Source organism: Chiloscyllium plagiosum, unplaced genomic scaffold (assembly GCF_037043375.1).
Source record: "Chiloscyllium plagiosum isolate Xiang-an unplaced genomic scaffold, Cpla_swu_hap1 HiC_scaffold_17, whole genome shotgun sequence".
NCBI classification, from domain to species: Eukaryota; Metazoa; Chordata; class Chondrichthyes; order Orectolobiformes; family Hemiscylliidae; genus Chiloscyllium; species Chiloscyllium plagiosum.
The window spans coordinates 21,212,766-21,236,657 of NW_028270155.1; the positions used below are offsets into that span (position 1 = coordinate 21,212,766).

The following is a 23,892-nucleotide window of genomic DNA, read 5'->3' on the forward strand; positions in this document are numbered from 1 at the left end:
ACAGTGGCCTAACCAATGTCCTGTACAGCCGCAACATGACCTCACAACTCCTGTACTCAATACTCTGACCAATAAAGGAAAGCATGCCAAACGCCTTCTTCACTACCCTATCTACCTGCGACTCCACTTTCAAGGAACTATGAACTTGCACTCCAAGGTCTCTTTGTTCAGTAATACTCCCCAGGGACATTACCATTAAGTGTATAAGGCCTGCTCAGATTTGTTTTTCCAAAATGCAGCACCTCGCATTTATCTGAATTAAACTCCATCCGTCACTCCTCAGCCCATTGGCCCATTGGCCCATCTGATCAAGATCCCGTTGTAATCTGGAGTAACCTTCTTCACTGTTCACCATGCCTCCAATTTTGGTGTCATCTGCAAACTTACTAACTATACCTCCTATGTTTAACGTCTCCACAACAGGAGAATTTGACATTATGAAAGAATGCTACCATTCACCTTAATGTCTCATCAATATATAGGGCATATTTGCCTTACAATACTGTTTGCAACTGCTCTATTAGTGGCAACCAAAGTGATTGCACACCATGACTGTTACAACTCCACACATTCTTGTCTACCAGAAGGTACATTATTTTGTTAATAGTTATCACTCAAAGACAAAATATCTCATTATAATGTTGCTGTTTAAGGGAGGTTGGTGTGCGCAAACTAGCCACTACACTTCCAACAATGCAACAGTGATGAAACTTCAACTGTACTTCAGTGGTTGTAAAGCGCTTTAGGACATGCTGAGATCATGAAGAGTGCTATACAAATGGAATTATTTCTTTCTTTTAGTGCAACATTAACCACGGAGCTGCCAGGTACATATTCAGTGGGCAATCTTCAGGAAAGATGGCATAATTGCATCCACCTCCCCCTCCCAACTAGTAGGGTCAGTGCTGCAGCCAATAATAAATCTTCAAAATCACCATCTAAACTCCCTCTGGGTGAAAGTATCTCATCTCTTGATAAAGAACAAGCCAGTGATGCCGATGAAATAACCTGGGGGAGGGCTATGGGTTAGTATGTGGTGAGCCAGGCTGGAATGGCTCTCTCAGGTTTCTATGAAACTACATCCATGTCGTATGAATTGTCGTCAAAAGATGCACCCAGGATGTCCTCCTCCCATTCTTCCTGTGCCTCTGGGGCATTGTGGGATCTGCAGTAAGAAGCAATGAACTTGAAACTCTCAACATGAAGAGGTTAAGAAAATTTGTGTACATACAGTTACGGTTTCTAAGATGACCTAATAGGTGTTGCCTTGCAGACTGCTACCTCTGTATTTTGAGGTGTTGGATCAATCTCTTAAACTCAAGAACATTGTGCAGACTTCCATCTCAGGTGTAGCCATGGTGACAAGTCTGTATCAAGGTCTTTTACTTCTCCTCATGGATGGATAAGGATTACATTGCTGGGGTGCCTTAACTAATGACCATATATCGACCAAAGTGAGGACTGCAGACGCCGGAGATTAGAATCGAGAGTGTGGTGCTGGAAAAGCACAGCAGGCCAGGCAGCATCCGAGGAGCAGGGAAATTGAAATTTCGGGCAAAAGCCCTTCATCAGGAATGAGGTTGGGAGCCTCGGGGATGGAGAGATGAATGGGAAGGGGCTGGGGCTGGGGGGAAGGTAGCTGAGAGCGCAGTAGGTAGATGGAGGTGGGGGTAAAGGTGATAGGCCAGAGGGGAGGGTGGAGTGGACAGGTGGGAAGGAAGATAGACAGGTGGGACAGGTCATGAGGGCAGTGCTTTGCTTGAGGTTGAAACTAGGATAAGGATGGGGGAGGGGAAAGTGAGAGGGCAGTGTGAGAGAGACTCACTGAGTTCAGCACCACACATGACCTGTCCCACCTGTCCATCTTCCTTCTCACCTATCCACTCCACCTTTTAAAGACTTAAATCCTTTCCCTTTCACGTTCCTGCTGAAACCTCATCTCTCCAACTATCTTTCATCTCCTGTGATCTGAGCAACTTTTCCTTCTTTATCCTGCAATGATACTGCTGCTAGTTGCGTAAATCTTGCATTCACTTCCAGAAATTATGATTGTGGCCCATATCACTCTATCCCCACCCCAAACTGATAGCTAACACCATAAACCCAAAGGTGATCCATACCTTCTGGTCAAAAATATGCTGAATTGCACATCACAATGTTTCCATTCTGCCACTTAATATTCTTGAGCATTAGTTACCTCTAGCACCAACCATCCTTCTCCATTTTCACCTAAATCCCCCCACCTTTGGCTGGACACTTCCCCAACCAATACCAAGCAACCACCTCCACAAATACTCCCCTCCCTGGTGTCCCATTCACCAGATACCACTTGGAAGATGATGAGAGCACAATGAAGTTGGAGACGAAAGAAGGAACAGGACAAACTAAGGAAAATAAGTCCAAAAGAGAAAGTGAAAAGTGGGAAAGAAAGGGACAGCAAACTGAAAAAAAAACCCGATGAAGAGTGGTTAATGAGAAAATCTACAATACAGAGACAAGGAGGTATTCCCTCAGAATTATCATAAACCAAGGTGCAAGAGATTCAGTGGAGGGATATTGGAATTGCTTGATGAATTGCTTGAATTGCTTTGCTCCATCTCATGATATAATGGCATACAACTAATCATAATGTTGGAAATGTTAAAGAGTTAATGGTTAACCATTAATGGCACAGTGGTTAGCACTGCTGTCTCACAGCGCCAGAGACCCGGGTTCAATTCACACCTCGGGCAACTGTCTGTGTGGAGTTTGCACATTTTCCCTGTGTCTGTGTGGGTTTCCTCCCACAGTCCAAAAATGTGCAGGTTAGGTGAACTGGCCATGCTAAATTACCTGTAGTGTTAGGTGAAGGGGTAAATGTAGGGGAATTGGTCTGGATGGGTTGCTCGGAGGGTCGGTGTGGACTTGTTGGGCCGAAGGGCCTGTTTCCACACTGTAAGTAAATAATCTAATCTAATCATAACATGCATAATGAACTGCAGTAAGTGAGATAGCTGCTGAGTCAAAGAACCACCTGGGAAAGATAATGAAGGGTAAAACATGGAATATAAACAAATGAGTTATCTTCTCTCTCTCTCTCTATTATATCTCTATATATTTGGTTAATGACTGGAACCCAAGGAATGTTGGCTAGACCTCGGGTGATTAATGAGTGACTATAGTCCATTCTATAGAAGCTTGGAAATGATCAATGAGTGATATCATAATCTGCAATTATTTCATATTACAGAAGAATTTGGCAATCAAAGGTCTGTCTGTACTTGAAATAGTAATTTGTCATAAAGAAAACTTTATAGAATGAGATAAGACATTGCAGGGCTAATTCAGGAACCAGGATCATGAAATACACAAATCATTGCATTGTTTGATCATCAGTGCTGAATGAATCGAGTCTGTATTCAAGAGGCAGCTAGAAATGAATGGGGTCCAAGTTTATGGGGTGAAAGCAGGATTAGGCTATTAAGGTGGACAATCAGCTATAGACAATAGACAATAGGTGCAGGAGGAGGCCATTCTGCCCTTCGAGCCTGCACCACCATTCATTATGATCATGGCTGATCATCCTCAATCAGTATCCTGTTCCTGCCTTATGACGGGGGAATGACAGCCAACCATCTGTATAAATTGGCTTAAACATGGATTGAGTGGCCTCAAGACATCAAGACACCATTCCTGATGAAGGCTTATGCTGTAAACATCGATTCTCTTGCTCCTCGGATGCTGCCTGACCTGCTGTGCTTTTCCAGCACCGCCCTCTCGTTTCTTCTTTCAGATAGAAGCAAGGAAGGGCACATCTTTTCTCTGTCAAAGATAAGAGAGCAGTTGCATCACTGAGCAGAGTGGAAAGTAATAATCCAAGGGGCAGCACTGAGGGACTAACATAACATCAGCATGTGCCATGATTGAAAGCTTGAGCTTTGGTATCGATAAGATTATGTGGCATAGCTGAGAAACTTTGTACCATTCAGGCATGAATCTTTCCAGGTATTCTTGATCATAAACAAAACGGAATAATGCGTTGTAAGAATTTAACCTACTATCTAAGGATTGCAGAGTGGAGAAAAGGAGCCAGACTTTACACCCACCAGCAGGTGAGCTTGAAGAAGGTTGAATATAAGAATCAGCAAAAGACTTTCCCTCTGCCTATCTGCCCATGAATTATTTTTCAACCAGCATTGATGCTACACAAACACTGAACATATACTTTGCTTAAATAAAGGCCATTAATCCAATTAAACTAAAATAAATCAGTTTACGTCTTGAGTTATTGGATTCTACTCGAAGCACGTAATGTTTTTGACAGGAACAGCATAACTTAGAAGACATGTTACTGAGTTTAATTGCAAAATAGGAGCAGCAGCAATCTGAAAATTCAAATACCAGTAATTAAAAATTATCTATGGGCATGGCATAAAAAAAAACAGTTAATACAATAACATTCAAAAAACTCTACCTGTAGGTATCGAAACATATTGAAAATTCGCTTCCACAAAGGTGATTTGCCATGAATCAAAATAACATCATGTAATGATAGTTCATTCAATACCTGGGCAATAAAAGAATTCATTACATTCAACATCAATTCATTATTGTACGCATAAACTATTCCAGAAATTTTCTTTGTTGAAATATTTTTTTTTAAACAAGGCAAATACAAATGACATGCAGAGACTGCAGCTGAGGTTTGCTGATTTTACATTTGCCAGTGCATTCGATGCATTTGTATCGATATGCTGTAATCCAGAGCTGCATGTTCAGCCAGCAGTGCAAGGTAGATGGTGTCCTCCAAGAAAAACCTAAAGAGTTCTAATGTTCTCTCGGGCATTTGTTCCAAAAACTGGAGTGCACTGCTTCAGATTAGAATCACATTAATGAGTCACTGCCGGGTTCAGAGGTGATTACAGTGCACAAAGGTCCACATGTGTGTCCTCAGTTCAATGGAAAGCATGTTTGGTAAACTTTCAGTATGAGTAAGGAACTATCTGGCGGTTAGCATGAAAGGGCTATCAGTGACAGAAATCCTTCCTGGAATGAGGTAGAAGGAAATGCGTAATTCATTGGGTTTCTCAAGTATTAGTGTTGGGACCAGCACTGTTTAAGTTACACTAAATTAGGAGAGTATAAGTCAGACAAAGTTATAGACAAATTGTATGATACTATGGTAAACTGCACCAACAATAACACTTAATTTTAGAAATAAAGATATTTTGCAGTAACATAAGCAATCAATGCTTTACGTGACCAAGCTTTTGGTCACCTTCACTAATATTTACGGACAAACATTACTCAAGTAAATAGGTTTTAAAGAGTGTCTTAAAGGAAGGCAAAAGTTCGATAGACAGAGTCCTATGAAGAGGGAACTCCAGAACTTAGGGCTTTGTAGCTGAAGGTCCTTTCACAATGGTGGCAGCAATTAAAATTAGGGATAATCAAAGGGGCAAAATCAGAGGAGTGCAGATTTTCTCAATGGAAGGAGATTGCAAAATTACAGAGGGACAACACCATGGAAGACTTAAAACTGAGCCATTATTTAACTCAAAGTTAATGCAGATCAGTAAGAATTGGGGTGATGGGGGATGGCTTTGTGTGACTAAGAAATGGGCACTAGAGATTCTGGAATGACTTCAAGTTTACTGAAGTTAGAATTTAGGAAGCCAGTCAGACATGCAAAGGCACAGTCATGTCGAAAGGTAGCAAAGACATGAATGACGGTTTCGACTGCAGACAAGCTGAGGTAAAAACGAAGTAAGGCAATGCTAGTTTAGGGCAGCACAGTGGCTCAGTGGTTAGCACTGCTGCCTCACAGCACTAGGGACCTGGGTTTGATTCCAGCCTTGGGCAACTGTCTATGTGGTGTTTGAACATTCTCACAGTGTCTGCATGGGTTTCCTCCGGACGCTCAGGTTTCCTCCCACATTCCAAAAGATGTTCAGGCCAAGTGAATTGGCCTTGCTAATTTTCCCATAGTGTTAGGTGCATTAGTCAAGGGTAAATGTAAGGAAATGAGTTTGGGTCGGTTACTTTTCAGAGGGTCAGTGTGGACTTGTTGGACTGAAGGGCCTGTTTCCACACTGTAGGGAATCTAATCTAATCTGATCGGGCATGTATCGAACATAACAAATTCCACGTGACAAGACTCAAACAAAATAGTTAAGCTCCAGAGACATTCTAAAGCCACACCACAAAGATGATCTCATATAGATTCATACAGTATGGAAACAGACCCTTCAGTCCAACTAGTCTAAGCCAACCATATTCCAAAACTAAACTACTCCCACTGCCTTCCTTGACCAATATCCCTCTAAACATTTCTTTTACATTAACTTATCCAAATGTCTTTTAAATACTGTAATTGAACCTACACCCACCGCTTTCTTCGGCAGTTCATTCGGCACGCTAACCACTCTCTGTGTAAAACAAGTCACCCCTCATGTCCTTTGTAAATCTTTCTTCCCTCACTTTAAAAATATGTCCCCTAGTTTTGAACTCACCTACCTGAGGAAAAAGACCTTTGCTATTCATCTTATGTACAAATCTCATGATTTTATAAACATCTGTAAGATTTCCCCAAAACCTCTACACTGGGAAAAAGGTCCCAGCCTTTCCAGTCTATTTTTATATCCCAAACCCTCCAATCCCAGCAATATCCTGGTAAATCTGTTCTGAACCTTCTCCAACTTAACAATATCCTTCCTATAAGGGGGCAACTAGAACTCCAGAAGAGGCCTCACTAATGTCCTTTACAACCTCAACATGACATCCCAACTCCTATATTCAAAGATCATTGAAAGCAAGCATACTAAATGCCTTCTTAACGACCCTATCCACCTATGTTGCAAATTTCAAATAATTATGTGCTTGAACCCTTAGGTTTCTCAGTTCTATAAAATTATCCAGGGCCCTACCATTAATTGTACATTATTTGCATTACCAAAATGCAGCACCTCACAATTATCCAAATTAAACTCCATCTGCGACTCCTCAGCCTATTGATCAAGATCGCTTTACATTCTTAGATAGCCTTCTTCACTGTCCACTATACCACCAATTTTGGTGTATCTTTACAAATCTGATACTCTTTGTTTTTTTTTCAATCTGTCAAGGTAAATGTTGTGTGCAAAATTAACAAAGCATTGTCCCATAAAGTATTTCTTGACTATTTTCAATTGATTCTGTTATGATAGTTGTAAGAAGAGAGTTGAAATCAGTTCTTCAAATAGTGACATGGCTCTGAGTTCATTCAAACAGGCCAGTATCGTATTTCTTTAACATAGCATCTGAAAGGAACTAATCTGACAATGTAACACTCCCTCAATCATCCACTGGAGTAGATTTGTACATGAGTTCTGCAAAGAAACCTGAATCCAAGCTCATCACAATCATGGGAAATAATGTAATTCATTGAATATGCTTTTTGCAATATACAAGGTATTGTTAAAAAGTACCCGTCCAAGCAGTTCAAAGTCATTCATTTTCTTCTGGGTAATGATGTTACTCTGTTCCATGTTGGCATTCAAGCTCTGGAAAACAAATTAAACTGATTAAACGTACAATTTTGAAAAACAAATTATGTCCACGCTCTTTTCAAGTGAAAAGTTCAGAATCCATAATACCAAAACTACCACATCAGATGAGAATGTTTGAAATAACCTCATCCTGCAAACAGATGTTTCAGTCATTATTAACTCCTGGCAAGATAAGCACCACTAAATTATTCCGATAGTCAACTAACAAGATAAATGCCTTGTTAGGTTCTCGAGACTTAGCCCTGATACTGATGGATTGTGTAATGAGCAAAGGCTAAACAGGTTGGGACTCTACTCATTGGAGTTTAGAAGAATGAGAGGTGATCTCATTCAAACAAATAAGATTCTTGACAAGGTAAATGCTCGGAGGATGGGAGAGTGGAGGGTATTGTCTCAGAATAAAGGGGTACCAATTTAAGACTAGAGTGAGGAGGAATTTCTTCTCTCTGGAATTCCTTACCACAGGCAGCTGTCAGGGCAGAGTCCTTCTGCATGTGAAAAGCTGAGATAGATAGTTTCTTTATCAGTAGGAGAAAGGGCAGGAAAGTTGACATGAGGAATATCAGATCAGTCATAATCCTATTGAATGGTGGACCATGCTTGAGGGGCCAAATGACCTACCCCTGTTCCTATTTCTTATAGCTTTAAACGATACAGATATTAACACTCTTTGAAATAAATGATATCTTTAAGACATGGTCAGAACTTTACCAAATTTAATATAACATAATAGCAACCTTGGTCTAACCATCTTCAGCTGCTTCATCAAGAATCTCCCTCTGTCAAAGGGTCAGAATTAGGGATGTTTGCTGATGATTGCACAATGTTCAGCACTATTTGTGACTCATTGAAATAGTCCATGCCCAAATGCAGCAAGTTTGTGCTGGCAAGTGGAAAATAACATCCATGTCACACAAGTGCCAAGAAAAGACCATCTCCAATAAGGCAGAATTTAACCATCACCGCTTGAAATTCAATGGCATTACCATCATAGAATCCCACATTATCACCATGCTGGGGGTTACTATTGGCCTGAAACTGAACTGAACTAGCCATATAAATGCTGCTTGTTGAGAAGTGGAGTAGAATTTTGCAGACTTCTGATATTTTACATCAGATATGAAACAGAAAAACTGTTTGTTGATATATCAGATATAAATACTGTGGCTACGAAAGCCAGTCAGAGGCTAAGAATCCTGCAGGGAGTAACTCACCTCCTGACTCTCCAAAGATTGTGGACCATCTACAAGAATACTCCTCACTTGCCTGGACAAGTGCAACTCTAACAACATTTCGTTCTGTGACCTCAACCCTTGACAACTTACATATGTCATTTGGATGAAGGGACTGAAGGTATGTAGATAGATTTGCTGACGACACAAAGACAGGTAGGAAAGTGACATAGGAAGCCTACAAAGGGATTTGGATAGGTTAAGTGAGTGAGCAAAGATCTGATAAGTAAAGTGTAATGTATAAAATTGTCTGTTTGACATAAAATATAAAAAAAGTTAGGGAAATGGGGAGAGGTTGCAGAGCTCTGAGATGCAGAGAGATCTGGGTGTCCGAGTGCATGCAGGTACAGCTAGTAAACAGGAAACGCAGGAAGAAGGGCTAGGTCTGTACCCTTTGGAGTTTAGAAGAGTCAGAGATGACTTAATAGAAACATATAAGATCCTGAGGGGACTTAACCAGGTGGATATTGAAAGGATGCTTCCTTTTGTAGGAGATTCTAAAACTAGGGTCACAGTTTCAAACCCTGCACCACCCGGTTCTAACTCTATCCAAGATCTACAAGCCTGACTACCAACCGACCAATCATCTCAGCCTGCTGCTGCCCCATTGAATTCATCTCCACATCCTTCGATACTGTCCTATTTCCCCACCCGGTCCAGGAACTCCTCATATGCATTCGGGACACACCCAGCCCTCCATCTTCTCAGAGACTTCAGTTTCCCTGGCCCCCAACACCTCATCTTCACCATGGACATCTAGGCCCTCTACACCTCCATCCGCCATCACCCGGGCCTCCAAGCTCTTCATTTCTTCCTCTCCCGATGTCTCCACCAGTACCCTTCCACTGATACTCTTATTCGTTTGGCTGAACTGGTCCTCACCCTCAACAATTTCTCCTCTGAATCCTCCCACTTCCTCCAGACGAAAAGGGTAGCCATGAGCACCCACATGGGCCCCAGCTATGCCTGTCTGTTTGTCGGCTATGTGGGACAGTCTATCTTCCACAGCTACACTGGCATCACTCCCCACCTTTTCCTCCATTACATTGATGACTACATCAGCACCACCTCATGCTCCCACAGGGAGGTTGAACAGTTCATCAACTTCATCAATACATACCACCCTGACCTTAAATTCACCTGGACCATTTCTGACACCTCTCTCCCCTTCCTGGACCTCTCCACCTCCATCAATGGTGACCGACTCAACACTGACATTTTCTACAAACCCACCAACTCCCATAGCTACCTGGATTACACCTGCTCCCACCCTGCCTCCTGCAAAAATGCTATCCCTTAGTCCCAATTCCTCCGCATCCACTGCATCTGCTCCCAGGAGGACCAGTTCCACCACAGAACACACGAGATGGCCTCCTTCTTTAAAGACCACAATTTCCCCTCCCACATGGTTGATGATGCCCTCCAGTGCATCTCATCCACTTCCCGTATCTCTACCCTTGAACCCCACCCCTTCAACTGCAACAAGAACCCCCCTCACCCCGGTCCTTACCTTCCACCCCACCAACCTCCATATACATCGCGTCATCCTCCGCCATTTCTGTCACCTAAAAATGGACCCCACAACTAGAGGTATATTTACCCCCACCCCATCCACTTTCCGTAAAGACCATTCTCTCCGTGACTACCTCATCAGGTCCATGCCCCCACCAGCCCACCCTCCCCTTCCGGCCATCGCAGGAATTGCAAAACCTGCATCCACACCTTCCCCCTCACCTTCGTCCAAGGTCCCAAAGGAGCCTTCCACATCCATCAAAATATCACCTGCACTTCCACACATGTCATTTATTGTATCTGTTGCTCCCGATGCGGTCTCCTCTACACTGGGGAAACAGGACGCCTATTTGCTGAGTGCTTCAGAGAACATCACTGGGGCATCCGCACCAATCAGCCCCACCGCCCCATGGCTGAACACTTCAACTCCCTCTCCCACTCTGCTGAGGACATGCAGGTCCTGGGCCTCCTCCATTGCTACTCCCTAACCACCCACCACCTGGAGGAAGAACACCTCCTTCCGCCTTGGGACCCTCCAACCCCAGTGCATCAATGTGGACTTCACCAGTTTCATCACTTCCCTTCCCCCAAACTTACCACAGCTGCATCCTTCCAACTCAGCACCGCCCTCATGACCTGTCCCACCTGTCCATCTTCTTTCCCACTTATCTGCTCCACCCTCCCTTCTGACCTCTCACCTTTACCCCATCTCCATCCACCTATTGCACTATCAGCTACCTTCTCCCCAGCCTCACCTCCCCCCTCCCTCCCATTTATCTCTCCAGCCCAGAGGCTCCCAGCCTCATTCTTAATGAAGAGCTTTTACCCGAATCATCGATTTTCCTGCTCCTCGAATGCTGCCTGACCTGCTGTGTTTTTCCAGCACTACACTTTTGACTCACAATTTAAAAATAAGGAGTCACTCATTTAGGAGAGAGATGAGGAAATAAATTTTTTTGCAGAAAGTTTCGGAATTTCCTTCCTCAAAAGGCAGTGGGAGACAGATCTGCATGTCAGTCTTGTATTTGAGGATCAATTTCATGATCATTTATTCCAAGTTAGGATAGTCAGTGGCTTGGGGGGGGGCTTACAGTTGCTGGTATTTTTGCTGCACCAGTTATCCTGTAAAATTGTTACATATTTTTAATGCAGAGGCATATGGATTCTTGATTACCAAGAGGATGAAAGATTCTTGGGGGTATAGAAAGATAAAGCTGAGGTTAAAATCAGATCAACTGTGATCTTACTGAATTTCAGAGTAAATGGCTATCTACGAATATTCGGATGCACCATCAGGAAAAAGCAGCCCGTTTGATTGGCACCACATCACACACATTCATTTGCTCTATCACTGGCTCATAACAGCAGCAGTATGTACCATCTACAAGATTGTACTACAGAAATGCACCAACGCTTTCAGATAACACCCCACAAACACACAGCTGAAAGGACAAGGACAGCAGATACATGAGGAAACTGTTAGCCTCACCATTATGACTTGAAAGTTCCTTCACCGTTTCAGGGTCAAAATCCTGGAACTCCCCCCACCACCCAATACCATTGTTGGTGTACCTACAGTACATGGGTAGCAATGATTGTCTGGCATGAGTCTGATATATGGAGATGTGGGTTTCATATTAAGGGAAGAGATCATGGAATTGATCTTCATCTTTCTGCTCAAATATAACACTGACATTGCATACCTGTAATAAAACAAAGAATTGCAGATGCTGGAGATGTAAAATAAAAAGCGAAATTGCTCATTAAACTCAGCAGATCTGGCAGCATCTGTGGGGAGAAAGCAAAATTTACATTTTGAGTTCCGTGACATGTCTTCAGATCTATTTTCTCTCCACAGATGCTACCAGACATCCTGAGCTTTGCCAGCAGATCTGGCCCTCACTATAGTAACTGCCAGATTTTCATTGCTATAAATATCAATTAATATGAAAACAAAGTGGTTTCTATGATGGATTACCAAATCAGGAACGCCAGTTAATTGCCGAAGGGGTAATTTAAAAATGTACCCCCGAAAATCATGGACATAATCACAAAAAAAATTAGTAAATGGTCATCCCATTCAAAACTTTTAAGGTCATATGGAAACTTGAGCAATGAAAACTTTGATATCAATTAATGAAATGGTATGTCTTACTGATTTATTACTGCATCAATTTTGTACACTTCACAGATAAATGGACTTTGTACACTTCACAGATAAAGGAAATAAGTACAAGAAACTCTACTGTGTAGCATTTGGATTTTCCTAAGTGCCTTGACAAAAATTGTTACTTTGAATATCTTCTCTGACTTTTCTAGTTTTAGGGTGATTGTCCTTCATTCATCTTTCTGCAGTAAAAGAACTTGGACTGCAGATTGAACAGTCATATCATGTCACATGATCTGACTCACTTTTATGCAGTTTAGGACAACTGATTCCAGGTTTTATTTACAATTGTGTTTCCACAATTTAAGAAAGAATCCCTCTCATCAGACCTATGGTATCTAGCTAATACTCTGTCTCAGTCTGAATAATAATAATTAATAATAATAATGCACATTATCAGGTAAGATAAGCAGAAATCATAATTCATACTCATTCAGTGTGATAGAATTGTTATAAATGATTTTTTAAAAATGTTAATCATTTGGGCTTGGAATTCTCAAAGGGACTCAGGCAGAGAAGGGAGTGGATCTGACTTGGAACAGAACTTTTCCTTTCCCGTATCCAGTCCCCTACTACCATCAGTTGTCATATTATATTAATACATATTAGTACAGATTGTTCACTGTCAGTGCATGGCAAATCTATATCAAGCAATTTCAGGGCATTCAAGTCTAAAATGTATGCATTAATGCTCCATTAGATTTAATTTCTGTCACAGTAAATTTAATTGCAATAAAGATATGCAACAAATGCTTGTACCTTAAAGATATTTTTTAAATAAGAACTCACCATCAGATTCAGAAACAAATGCGAACAGCAGATGCCTAAGTATTTGTGGGTATAGGGTGAAAAGCAAGGGTTTCCTCCAGCTTTCATTGACAATTCCTAATGAAATGACATTGATGAAATATGTAACATTATTCAAGAACAAACAAAAGAACTGCCTCCAAATATTTGTATGAATCTCTCTCATGGCTACCATATGCTTTTGGGACAGACTCGTCATATCGGTTGCCCTGGATATCTGCTCAAACTCCTTTCAAAAGGTGGTCTTTGAGAGTCCACTTTCATCAAGGAAACAGGACCATTCTCCATCTATGAATGTAGGTGCACTCTCTTTTTCTAAGTGCTCCTTCCTAAAGCCTGTGCCAGTAAAAGGGGCCAGTAATAGCTGAAGGCAACTCTCTTTTCAGAGGAGCAGACTACCTTTACATTGATAAGGCTATATCCACAATGTGCTATCAGCAAACACTCTATAACCCTCTGCTGACTTCTCCAACAGCTAGTTCTCCTGACTTGGCTTGGACCAAGCCAATAGTCAAGTTATCTTCTGTGCTTTCTGTCTCAATAAACAATTGCTGTGGGCAGGTTCTGAACCACAGAGCTGGGTTATAATGAATCTTTAGCCCAAGTTGAATAAATTCCACACCGCAGTCTTGAATCAAAGACATTGCCACGAGAACATTTTTTAATGTAACATTGTTATTCCAAAAACCTTATACACCCTCATCACTTTCTAGCCCATTCTAGAATGCACAGCCTGGTTAATCATAGAATCCCTACAGGGAAGAGTCCATTCAGCCCATCGCGTCCACACAGACTCTCTGAAGAGCATCTCACCCAGACCCAACTCCCTACCCCATCACGCTGCATTTACCATGGCTGGCTAACCTAGCTTGCACATCTCTGGGCACAGACAATTTAGCGTGGCCAATCCACCTAACTTGCACATCTCTGGACTGAGAGAGGAAACTGGAGCACCTTGAGGAAGCCCACACAGACACTGGGAGAATGTGCAAACTCCACAGTGACAGTGGACCGAGACTGGAGTCAAACTTGGGTCCCTGGCACGGTGAGGCAGTAGGGCTAACCATTTAGACATCGTGCAACCCTTGTTGAAACAGGAAACATCACAACTTTTAAAAGGTACTTGGATGAGCACTTTTGAAATGTCATAATTTGATGCTCTGGGCAAAGCACTAGAAATTGGGGCTAGTGTAGACTTAGGTCATTTTTTTATTCAGTGCTGAGATGATGGGCAGATGGGCCTCTTCTGTACTACATGATTCTATGATGCAACAGTGGCCAATAATGAATCCAGTCAATTTCAGTAAAATGAAATTGCAAGCGTGCTCAAAAAGCTCAAGTTCCTTTTGGAAACCCTGGTTATCCATTTGCAGAATGACCAACCCCATCAGTTGCCAATACCTTCAGGATTTGCTGTGAATCAAACAATATATGCAGCAACATTCTCTTTCAAGCCACTCATTCACCATTATTTTGAAAGAAGAATGCAGAAGTAAGAACCCATTAGAAGCCTCAGGGGTTTGAATTTGCGCTTTATCAGGAGTTTATTTTGGCTAGCTGTGCTTGAACAGCTGTGCAATATCATCACTCATGGTGCTAGGCATAAGAGAAGATAATATAGTTAATCTTTTCAGACAGGAGCCATGAGGGATGTGAAGGAGGATACTCTGGGCTAGGGCATCTTGCAGGATTCAATGCAAGATGAAATATAGAGAAATATAAATTGACAGTTCTGATCTGCAGACTACTCTCAGACAGAAGTTCTTCCAGAACAATATTCCTGCCTATATCCAAGAAATTCAAAAATTCTAATTTGGGATATAGTCAAAATGAACCACAAGCTTTGTGATTTCAGAAAATTCTGGCAGGGATACTTAATTTGCTGTATTTCAGGGCTGATTTCAGGACAAGAGCTGAAAATGTGTTGCTGGAAAAGCGCAGCAGGTCAGGCAGCATCCAAGGAGCAGGAGAATCGACGTTTCGGGCATGAGCCCTTCTTCAGAATTGAGGAAAGTGTGTCCAGCAGGCTAAGATAAAAGGTAGGGAGGAGGGGCTTGGGGGAGGGGTGTTGGAAATGCGATAGGTGGAATGAGGTCAAGGTGAGGGTGATAGGCCGGAGTGGGGGTGGGGGCGGAGAGGTCAGGAAGAAGATTGCAGGTTAGGAAGGTGGTGCTGAGTTCGAGGGTTGGGACTGAGACAAGGTGGGGGGAGGGGAAATGAGGAAACTGGAGAAATCGGAGTTCATCCCTTGTGGTTGGAGGGTTCCTAGGCGGAAGATGAGGCACTCTTCCTCCAGCCGTCGTGTTGCTATGGTCTGGCGATGGAGGAGTCCAAGGACCTGCATGTCCTTGGTGGAGTGGGAGGGGGAGTTGAAGTGTTGAGCCATGGGGTGGTTGGTCCGGGTGTCCCAGAGGTGTTCTCTGAAACGTTCCGCAAATAGGCAATGCTTGCTGCATATAATTTGCAGCCTGCCCACACTCACGCTGTTGCTCTCCTTATAAAGGTGATGGACATGGTTCCAGAGTCAGTACAAATATCTTCCAGAACACAGGGAATAGAGAGTATAATATTATAACAATGCAATTAAAGTCTTCACCGAATGTATTTATCTTACTGTAACTCACCTGTAAAGCATATTCAATGGCTCTCACAAAGATGCTTGATGTTAGAGGTGTCACAGCTCCAGGCATCATTTCACTGCAACATTCAATATAGAACTTTATACGTTGCTTTGAAAGCAACAGCCTATAATGGCTTCTCTAGAGTTATTGATTTTGACAATGGAGGAAATGTTTTCCTGTGTAAGACAGCATAATAACAGGAAACAACTGGAGACAGCATAAACATAGGGAAAAGAGCTCACAGGTATGAGCACAGTGACTTACAGCTGTGTATGAGGTAGCAAATACAAAACACCAAAAGGCTGGAAATTCTCAGCACATCAAAGTTGTGTCAGTAGCGAGCAAGACAGTATTAACTTTTTATGCTGACGATGTTAAGTCACTTCTGCATTTTTTTCAAGCTTCTTGTCATCTTTGGACTTGTCATGAGGCAGTACATTGTTACTGAGGGAACTCCCTCCTGAAACAGAGGAAGATACCTCTGCAATTGCAGGAATGAATATCTTTCTGCACAAACTTGTAACGTCATTCACAGCTGGATTTATGTGAACATATTGACAGCTTTACGAGGAAGAGAACAGGTAAAAAGTGTGCATACCCAACGTTTGAGGTTGTCATCCATTCGTAGTCTGTGGACAAGGCAGAATCAAACTCATGCATCAGCTCAAACTCAGATTCAGTGTTGAATGTAGTTATTGGTCTGGCCTGAAAGATGAAAGATGATAACTGCAAATGCACTGCTTAAAGAATTGGTTATTTGAATTGTCCTGGTGTTTTTATTTCCCTGTCACAACAGTCAGTATTGAACATAAGTCTCCTCTGAAACTTTAATGCATGATAGCACCAGATATTTTAGACTACATTGTATTTCAAAACCCAATATCCTTGCAGTTCAACTTGTTGTTTTGGCAAGTTTTTTATTGTACAGTTACAAATGCACTTCAATTTAATGGATAAATAATAAAGGATAAACTGAATCATAGAATCCCTACAGTGTGGAAACAGGCCATCTGGCCCAACAAGTCCACACCGACCCTCCGAAGAGTATCCCACCCAGATTCATTCCCCTACCATATTACTTTACATTTCCCCTGACTGATGCACCTAGCCTACAGATTCCTGAACACTATGGGCAATTTAGCACAGCCAATTCACCTAACCTGCACATCTTTGGACTGTGGGAGGAAACTGGAGCACTCAGAGGAACCCACACAGACACGGGCAGAGTGTGCAAACTCAACACAAACAGTTGCCAGGTCCCTGCCGCTATGAGGCAGCAGTGTTAACCACTGAGCCACCATGCTGCCACAAAAACTGTACTTTTTCTTTGGATGCATTATCTTGTACATTAGAGATGTTAATACATTCCTCAAGACTCACTTTTGCAGTATGTGCAGTACAATATTACAGCAATTCTGATAATGGGTTAGTCACTCAAAGAGTATGAACTGAAAATTTTCACATCGGTTAGGAAGCTAACTTCAGGACCATTTGCAAATTCTGAGTCTTTGTTTCTTGGTTATGTGCAAGTTTAAGGGAATTCAGTTACCTATTTAACACCTTCTTGTTTCCCACCCATTTCAAGTCGACAGGCAGAACAGGTAGTCAATGAGAGGGCCTGAAGAAATTACTTCCGGGCAACCTCATTGAGAAAGGTGAATGCTGCTTAGGCAGAGGAAGACCCCACGGTGGTGGCTCAACATGGAGGTACTCACAGAATGAACCAGAGGGAGTAATATTTAAAAAAAAAACAAGATCCTGGATATCTGTGGTCTGTCAGGGTGAAGCAAGAGATCAGGGTGAGGGGAGGATGAATTGATGGATGCAATCCCAGAAAAGTCGCATCGTTCAGAAAATAGAGCTTTACTGAGGCCAGAACTACTTTGATTGGCTGCCCTTCTCCATCAAGCAGGCTGCTGGTGTTAGTCAATAAAATGTGGAGCTAGAAAAGCACAGCAGGTCAGACAGCATCAGAGAAGCAGAAAAGTCGACATTTCGGATCAGGATACATCATCAGGATTACTTTTAGATTCACAGCATCCAGATTTTAAAAATGCATGAAGAGTAATGTGAGCTCTCTTATCCTCTAATGTAATACCGTTCTTCAAGATGTTGCAATCTTTCCATCATCAGTCTCTGTTTAGTCCAACAAGTAAACACAGAATGGTTGCGAAATCAATTTGAATCCCACAGAACTAATATTTGGAAATCAGAATGGAAACCTCATTCTGAGGCTCCCCGCAGAAAGACATTTTTTTTAAAATTATCTGTTGCGGTTCTTAAAAGGATAAGTTTCCATTCAATCTTAATGACTAACTTTTCCATTTTCCCATTTCTTAATACTTGCCCATTTGTTACAACACAATTGGAAATTTTAACACAAGGTATCCCAAACTGCATATCAATGGTGAGCTGAAAATGTGTTGCTGGAAAAGCGCAGCAGGTCAGGCAGCATCCAGGGAACAGGAGAATCGACGTTTCGGGCATAAGCCCTTCTTCCTGAAGAAGGGCTTATGCCCGAAACGTCGATTCTCCTGTTCCCTGGATGCTGCCTGACCTGCTGCGCTTTTCCAGCAACACATTTTCAGCTCTGATCTCCAGCATCTGCAGACCTCACTTTCTCCTGCATATCAATGGTGCATGCTGAATGATATAGCAAAATTTCTTAAGCAAATAACACAGGATATGTCAGAACCACATTGTGACAATTGTTTGCAGGCAATATGTAGTCAGGAATTCTAAATAAATTACAATCCACAGCAGCTATTCTGCCTTGCACTTTGCTAAATCGGTTGCTTTAAAACACAGATATTTTCTTATCATCGGTATTCTGGTAATCTAATCTGTAAAGCTGTCGGGTTTGATCAGTATGTAAATTAGAAAATAGCATCTCATCTAGCAAAGTAGTGGAAAGGAACATGTCCAAGATTGCTGTGCAATACACCTTGCTAGCATGCACCATTTTCTGAATAAGCTGCTGTGGCTATGTCAAAAATAACTTTGCTTTCCCCCAAATCCTGTGGAGTAGTACAACAATGCAAGTTGCAAGAGAGAAGGGCTGAGGTAACTGAAGACACAGCTAACTACGGTTGAATAGTTAAAATCAGGGGTGTGCAACACGGTGAATATCAAATAAGCACAGATATCTCAGAAGCTTGTGTGATTGGAGGAGATAATAGAGATCCAGGTGGTATCTTCAAGTCCTTAAAGAGTTGTGGTAAAAAAGCAAGAAGGCCAGTTAGTTAGGTGGGGTGGGGTGGGGGGGGTGGGAAGGAATACCTGACCCCTGATGCTTTCTCACTGCTACCAAGATTAAATTCTGTGCAGCAAGGTCCAGGGCCCTAATGCTAATTGGGACCTTAAAGTAACCAATTGTTGACCACTCAACGACTTCAGCCTACCACTGCTGCGAATAATCCAGCTGTAAACAGGCATGTCAATGAGCAATCTTCCTGCAAGGAGAAGCAGTGTAAGCTGCTAGTCAGCTAATGGTGTAGGAGTCATGCAACAAATTTCTAACATGTTGAACTTCTTCACATCCTCGACCAAACCAAGACTTAAATCCACTTGTCTTGTTCATGAGAATTAAGCCCATTTGTTTTGTGACATCCACACGTTAGCACTTGTAGAGAAAGTCACCAAATAGTGACCAGGCTGATCATATATCCTGTAACCCATTGGCACTATAGCAAACTGAACTATGATTCCTGAGTTTGTAGCCATGATCTATTGTATCAGTCTCGACCAGGAATGAAACCGATGGATCACTGTATGCCACACGCTGTGGAAATCCTATGGAACCACTGGAACCAAATTATAAATGGAGACAATTGGGAGTGGCGAAATTTCTCAAATAATCTGAATAATCAATTTTGGGGTAACAGAAAAATAAATTGCTCAGTGTCAGGGTGGTGAGGATTGATGGGTAATCGTGGGCCAATACATTAGGTTACAGCCAGATTTTAGCTCTGTACATGTGATGTATGAGGCTCCGCATAGACAGCACTAAAGATTGAACCTTGCCTTACTAAATAAGAAATGGAGTATTTCCTTCAGTTGGTTTATTTTACAATAAATGGCCTCACCTGCAGCAAATAAATCTTTGTTCCTTTGATTGCCCACTCAATGTCTCTTGGATCTCCATATGTTTTTCCGACCTGGTGGACAAACACATTAAAAGAATTAATGATTACCCCCGACAACAAGAACTTTGCTGTCTCTCCAAATGACTGACATGACTATTACAACACGTATCTGGCTAGCCAACCACATTTCAACCCCCACCATGAAACCTTCAGCTGCTAGATTGTAAGCCCCAGAAATTTCTTCCCTCAATTTGCCTCCTCATCTTTTTTCTTTTTGTTTTCTCTTTCAGAAGAGGTACTTTAAACCTATTTCATTTACAAAACTTTTCGCGCAGTGGAAAATATTTCTCGATTCCCATGAAAAGCCTTGGGGAAAAATTAAGCCCAAGACCTGACAATTAAATCTCGACATCTGCTGACTCTCATGTCCATTATTGCTAAAGCCCTTCCCAAACACAAATAATTTTAAAATATTCTGAGAGTTCTTTTCACTATTACTTTTTATGGATAAATCAGATTCAAATCTACAGTTTTAAATATGCTGAATAAGATAATAGAGACCTGAAAAGCAACTTGTCCTAATCTCAGAATGACATCGTCAGAGATACAGCACTTTGCAGCATCAGAAATTAAAGTATCTTCATATTTAATTCCACCTTCATCTGCAATTTAAAAAGTAAAATTCTGTTAACTTTTCTAAACAAAATGAAATTGCTGCTAACTTTAGAATCAACAGATAAAGTGAAATGGAGCAACTGTCATGACAGACCTCTCTCTTCAAACTCAGTTCAGACTCATGACCCCACATTTTATGTGGCAGTGACTACCAGAGTGAAAGATAGTATGGCAGCCTGGGGCCATTTGCCATGGATTATAGTGGGGCAAAGATATGGTAATTGTGGCAGGAGCGGTGTCAGGATTAGTGTGGAAGTATAGCCATTGGCGAAAGCGCAAGTGAAGAGGGGTACATTTACAAAGTAACTTTGTTGGGCCTGGAAGAAATATTGCTGCACTTCCTGGACCCACAAGTAGGATCATAAATACACTTACTTTATGGATCAAATCTTTCTCATTTGCTTCTACCTGTCGAATTTCCAAAGATTTGAAAAAGCTAAGAGGACAGCAGGATAATGAAAGAAACCTTGATAAAAGGAAAGTTTCATAGCCCCACTAGATGCAATGACGGACCACCTCCTACCGCTCCAAGGAAGCAGATTGGTCACACAGTTCCCACCCTGTCTCCATTAAGACAGAAATGGCCAGTTTTGAGGTCCATTGAGTTCAGGTTTGAAATGTTAATATAGTAATATTTTACCAGACACTGTTTTAGAAGGCTGATATTACCATCCCAATTTGTGAATTTCAATATGCTCTAACCTCTCCTTACCACTTACCATTTTCGAGGCACTGTTGCTTCTTTACTCCAATTTCCTTCTTAATAATCTGACATTTCCCTTTCAGATTGTGCGAGAGGGTGACGGTGTCAGGCTCTGAATGACCACTCACCACAGACTGAAATAAAATATGAAAAATACATAAATTATGGAAAATGTCTCTGTCAATGTTTCTTCAGCAAGCTACTTCAGCTGTAGATGAATAGATGTGACAAAGTCTGGCTATTTAGCAGAAGCAACTGCTTTAACTAGTAAGTATTCATAATCTTGACCTCCACAATGTTGTTTCTCGGATTCCAGCTTCAAAATTCTCAGATAAATGGGTCTCTATTGGAATCAATTGCCTCAGTTATTTTCCATTAAATAAATGCCATCAATTTAGTTTAACCATTGAACTGAATTAATAGTCAATAAATCAACAATGCTTTTAAAAAAACCTTAGGAACTTCTGTTCTTATCTCAAATGGAGATTCAATAAAAAATTATAATTCCTGTCATAGATTCTTGTAAAGCGGTGTGGGACCATTCGCCACAGCAGATTCGCTGCCTACAATTAGCCACTGCCCTTTGACCACCGAGGACGCTTAGCCACCGCCCATTGGCCACTGAAGACGATTCGCCACAGCAAGTACGTCGTATATTTTGAATATTGGCGGTATAAAAAATTGTCGTTATATTGGTTAAGGTAGTGTTTGCATTGTTTCAGTAACCACTTATTTTCATTACAGGAGAGTTTTTTAAGCTTGTGTTTTGGAACGGGAATTTTTAGTATGGAAACAGAAATTATTAGTAGACGTGGAAATAAGTAGTTTTACCACGATGGTTTTATATATATTTTTGATAAACTATCCAAGAGTGTTTCAAGTATTAAGTTTTGGTGATGTGAACAAAGGGGCCACCACAAATAAAGCTAAAAGAAATCGAGGCGCAGACGATAGAATTAAAAAAATTGTTCTTGAATACGGCGAAAGAGAGTGTTACGAATATCTTAGAGGAATAGCACATAACTATCAAATGAACTGAAATTTCATTGTTTAATATTAATGTGAGATTTTACTGCCATTATAAAGATTTTTAAAATATATTTCCTTTTTCTGGTTAAAGTTTGTAACTCATTTTTATATATAAACCAATAAAATGATATTTATTTTACCTCCTTTTTTTAAATCAATATGTAGTTGTATAAATAAAGGGGACTGAGAAGTATGAAAGGACAGGTGGGAGGGAAAACAATCACTACATATATATATATTTCCGGTGGCAAATAGTCTTCAGAGGTCAAACGACCCCAGTGGAGAAATGCTGGTTGCGAACCAGCAGTGGCTAATCATCGGCAGCAAATCTGCCGTGGAGAATCGTCACCAACCCCTTGTAAAGGCAGCAACTAAAATTCCACAAACAAGCAGAGAGCAAACTATTATATTAATGCATGAGTAATTTTGTTTCTTAACTGTACTTTCTAGTCACTTTACCAAAACAGTTGTTTCCAACATATAACCTCTTTCCCTTTTTGCCCATCTCTTACACAACAGGTGGTTCACCCCCTTTAAATTATTTCTTCATTCAACTACACCATTTGCTCTTGTTATCTATTGTAATAACCTTAACTAAAGAAAATCAGTCTTGAAAATTTCCACCCATCAGTTTGAGATTTCCAAAAGAACTGTGGGTGGTGGAAGCCAAAAACAAAAAACAGAAATGCTGGAAAATTCAACTGATCTGGCATCAGCTGTGGAAAGAAAGCAAAGCTAACGTTTCAGGTCCAGTGACACTTCTTCAGAAGTAATAGCAAATAGGAAAAAGATCTTTTTTCATAAAGATAGGATCAGGGGAGGGGTTAAGGGGTAAATGATAGATGGAGATAGAGCCCAAAGAGAGAGAGAGAGAGAGAGAAACAATTGGACAGACAAAGGAGTGTTTTTGTCTTTGAGTTTGCGATTTCTGTTGCTCTTTATGGGAATAAATGCTTCTTACTCTGTCTTCTGTGTTCTGCTTTACATTAATAATTGACTCCAAATGACTGCTACCCACTTCCAAGAAATGTGCGTTCTTTACTTTGTTCTCCTCTTTTTAACAATAATCTATCTCATTACGTTCCTTAGCAAAACACCAGTGTTGTTTGTTAGTCTCATTGTTTTACTTTATTTTGATGAAATGATTTCCTCCTCTGCTCCAAGTGACTTTGAGTTATTTACTGGTTCATTTCACCTTGACATGGATTCATCAACATCTGACAAAACATTTTTATGTTGTCCTATCAATCTTTGGTCTACTGTGCTCCCAACCTCAGAAAACTAGTTCAAATTTGCTTCTTGCCAGATGGTCATAAATTTATTCTATCTTGCTTTTATTTTCATGGTTCGACTTCTGAGTTAGTAGTTCTCTCCTGACTATGTGTTTCAGCTGTACCCTCCTAATGTGTACATGTTGTGTTTTATTGCCTTTGCCCTTCAGGTCTGACTCCACTCGATAGTAACTCCTTCCCAACTGTTCCTGTCCAGTGTAACTATCAGGATGCCGAATGATACCAGTGTAAGGTTTGAACAAC

At 41.3% G+C, this 23,892-nt stretch overlaps 1 protein-coding gene across 3 annotated transcripts in view; it reads right to left on the reverse strand.

The window, feature by feature from the left end:
* LOC122558251 (uncharacterized) overlaps positions 1-23,892 on the reverse strand; it is a 183,007-nt gene that overhangs the window by 37,351 nt on the left and 121,764 nt on the right. For 2 of the 3 annotated variants that reach the window (XM_043706624.2, XM_087995734.1), the window contains exons 17-24: positions 21,345-21,462; positions 20,512-20,612; positions 19,951-20,022; positions 16,464-16,570; positions 15,869-15,941; positions 13,227-13,322; positions 7,446-7,520; positions 4,454-4,546 (exon numbers count right to left, since the gene is read on the reverse strand). In XM_043706624.2, coding sequence (XP_043562559.2) covers positions 4,454-4,546; positions 7,446-7,520; positions 13,227-13,322; positions 15,869-15,941; positions 16,464-16,570; positions 19,951-20,022; positions 20,512-20,612; positions 21,345-21,462 — 735 coding nt within the window. The remainder of the gene's footprint in view (positions 1-4,453; positions 4,547-7,445; positions 7,521-13,226; positions 13,323-15,868; positions 15,942-16,463; positions 16,571-19,950; positions 20,023-20,511; positions 20,613-21,344; positions 21,463-23,892) is intronic. The other variant, XM_087995736.1, reaches the window with a different exon arrangement.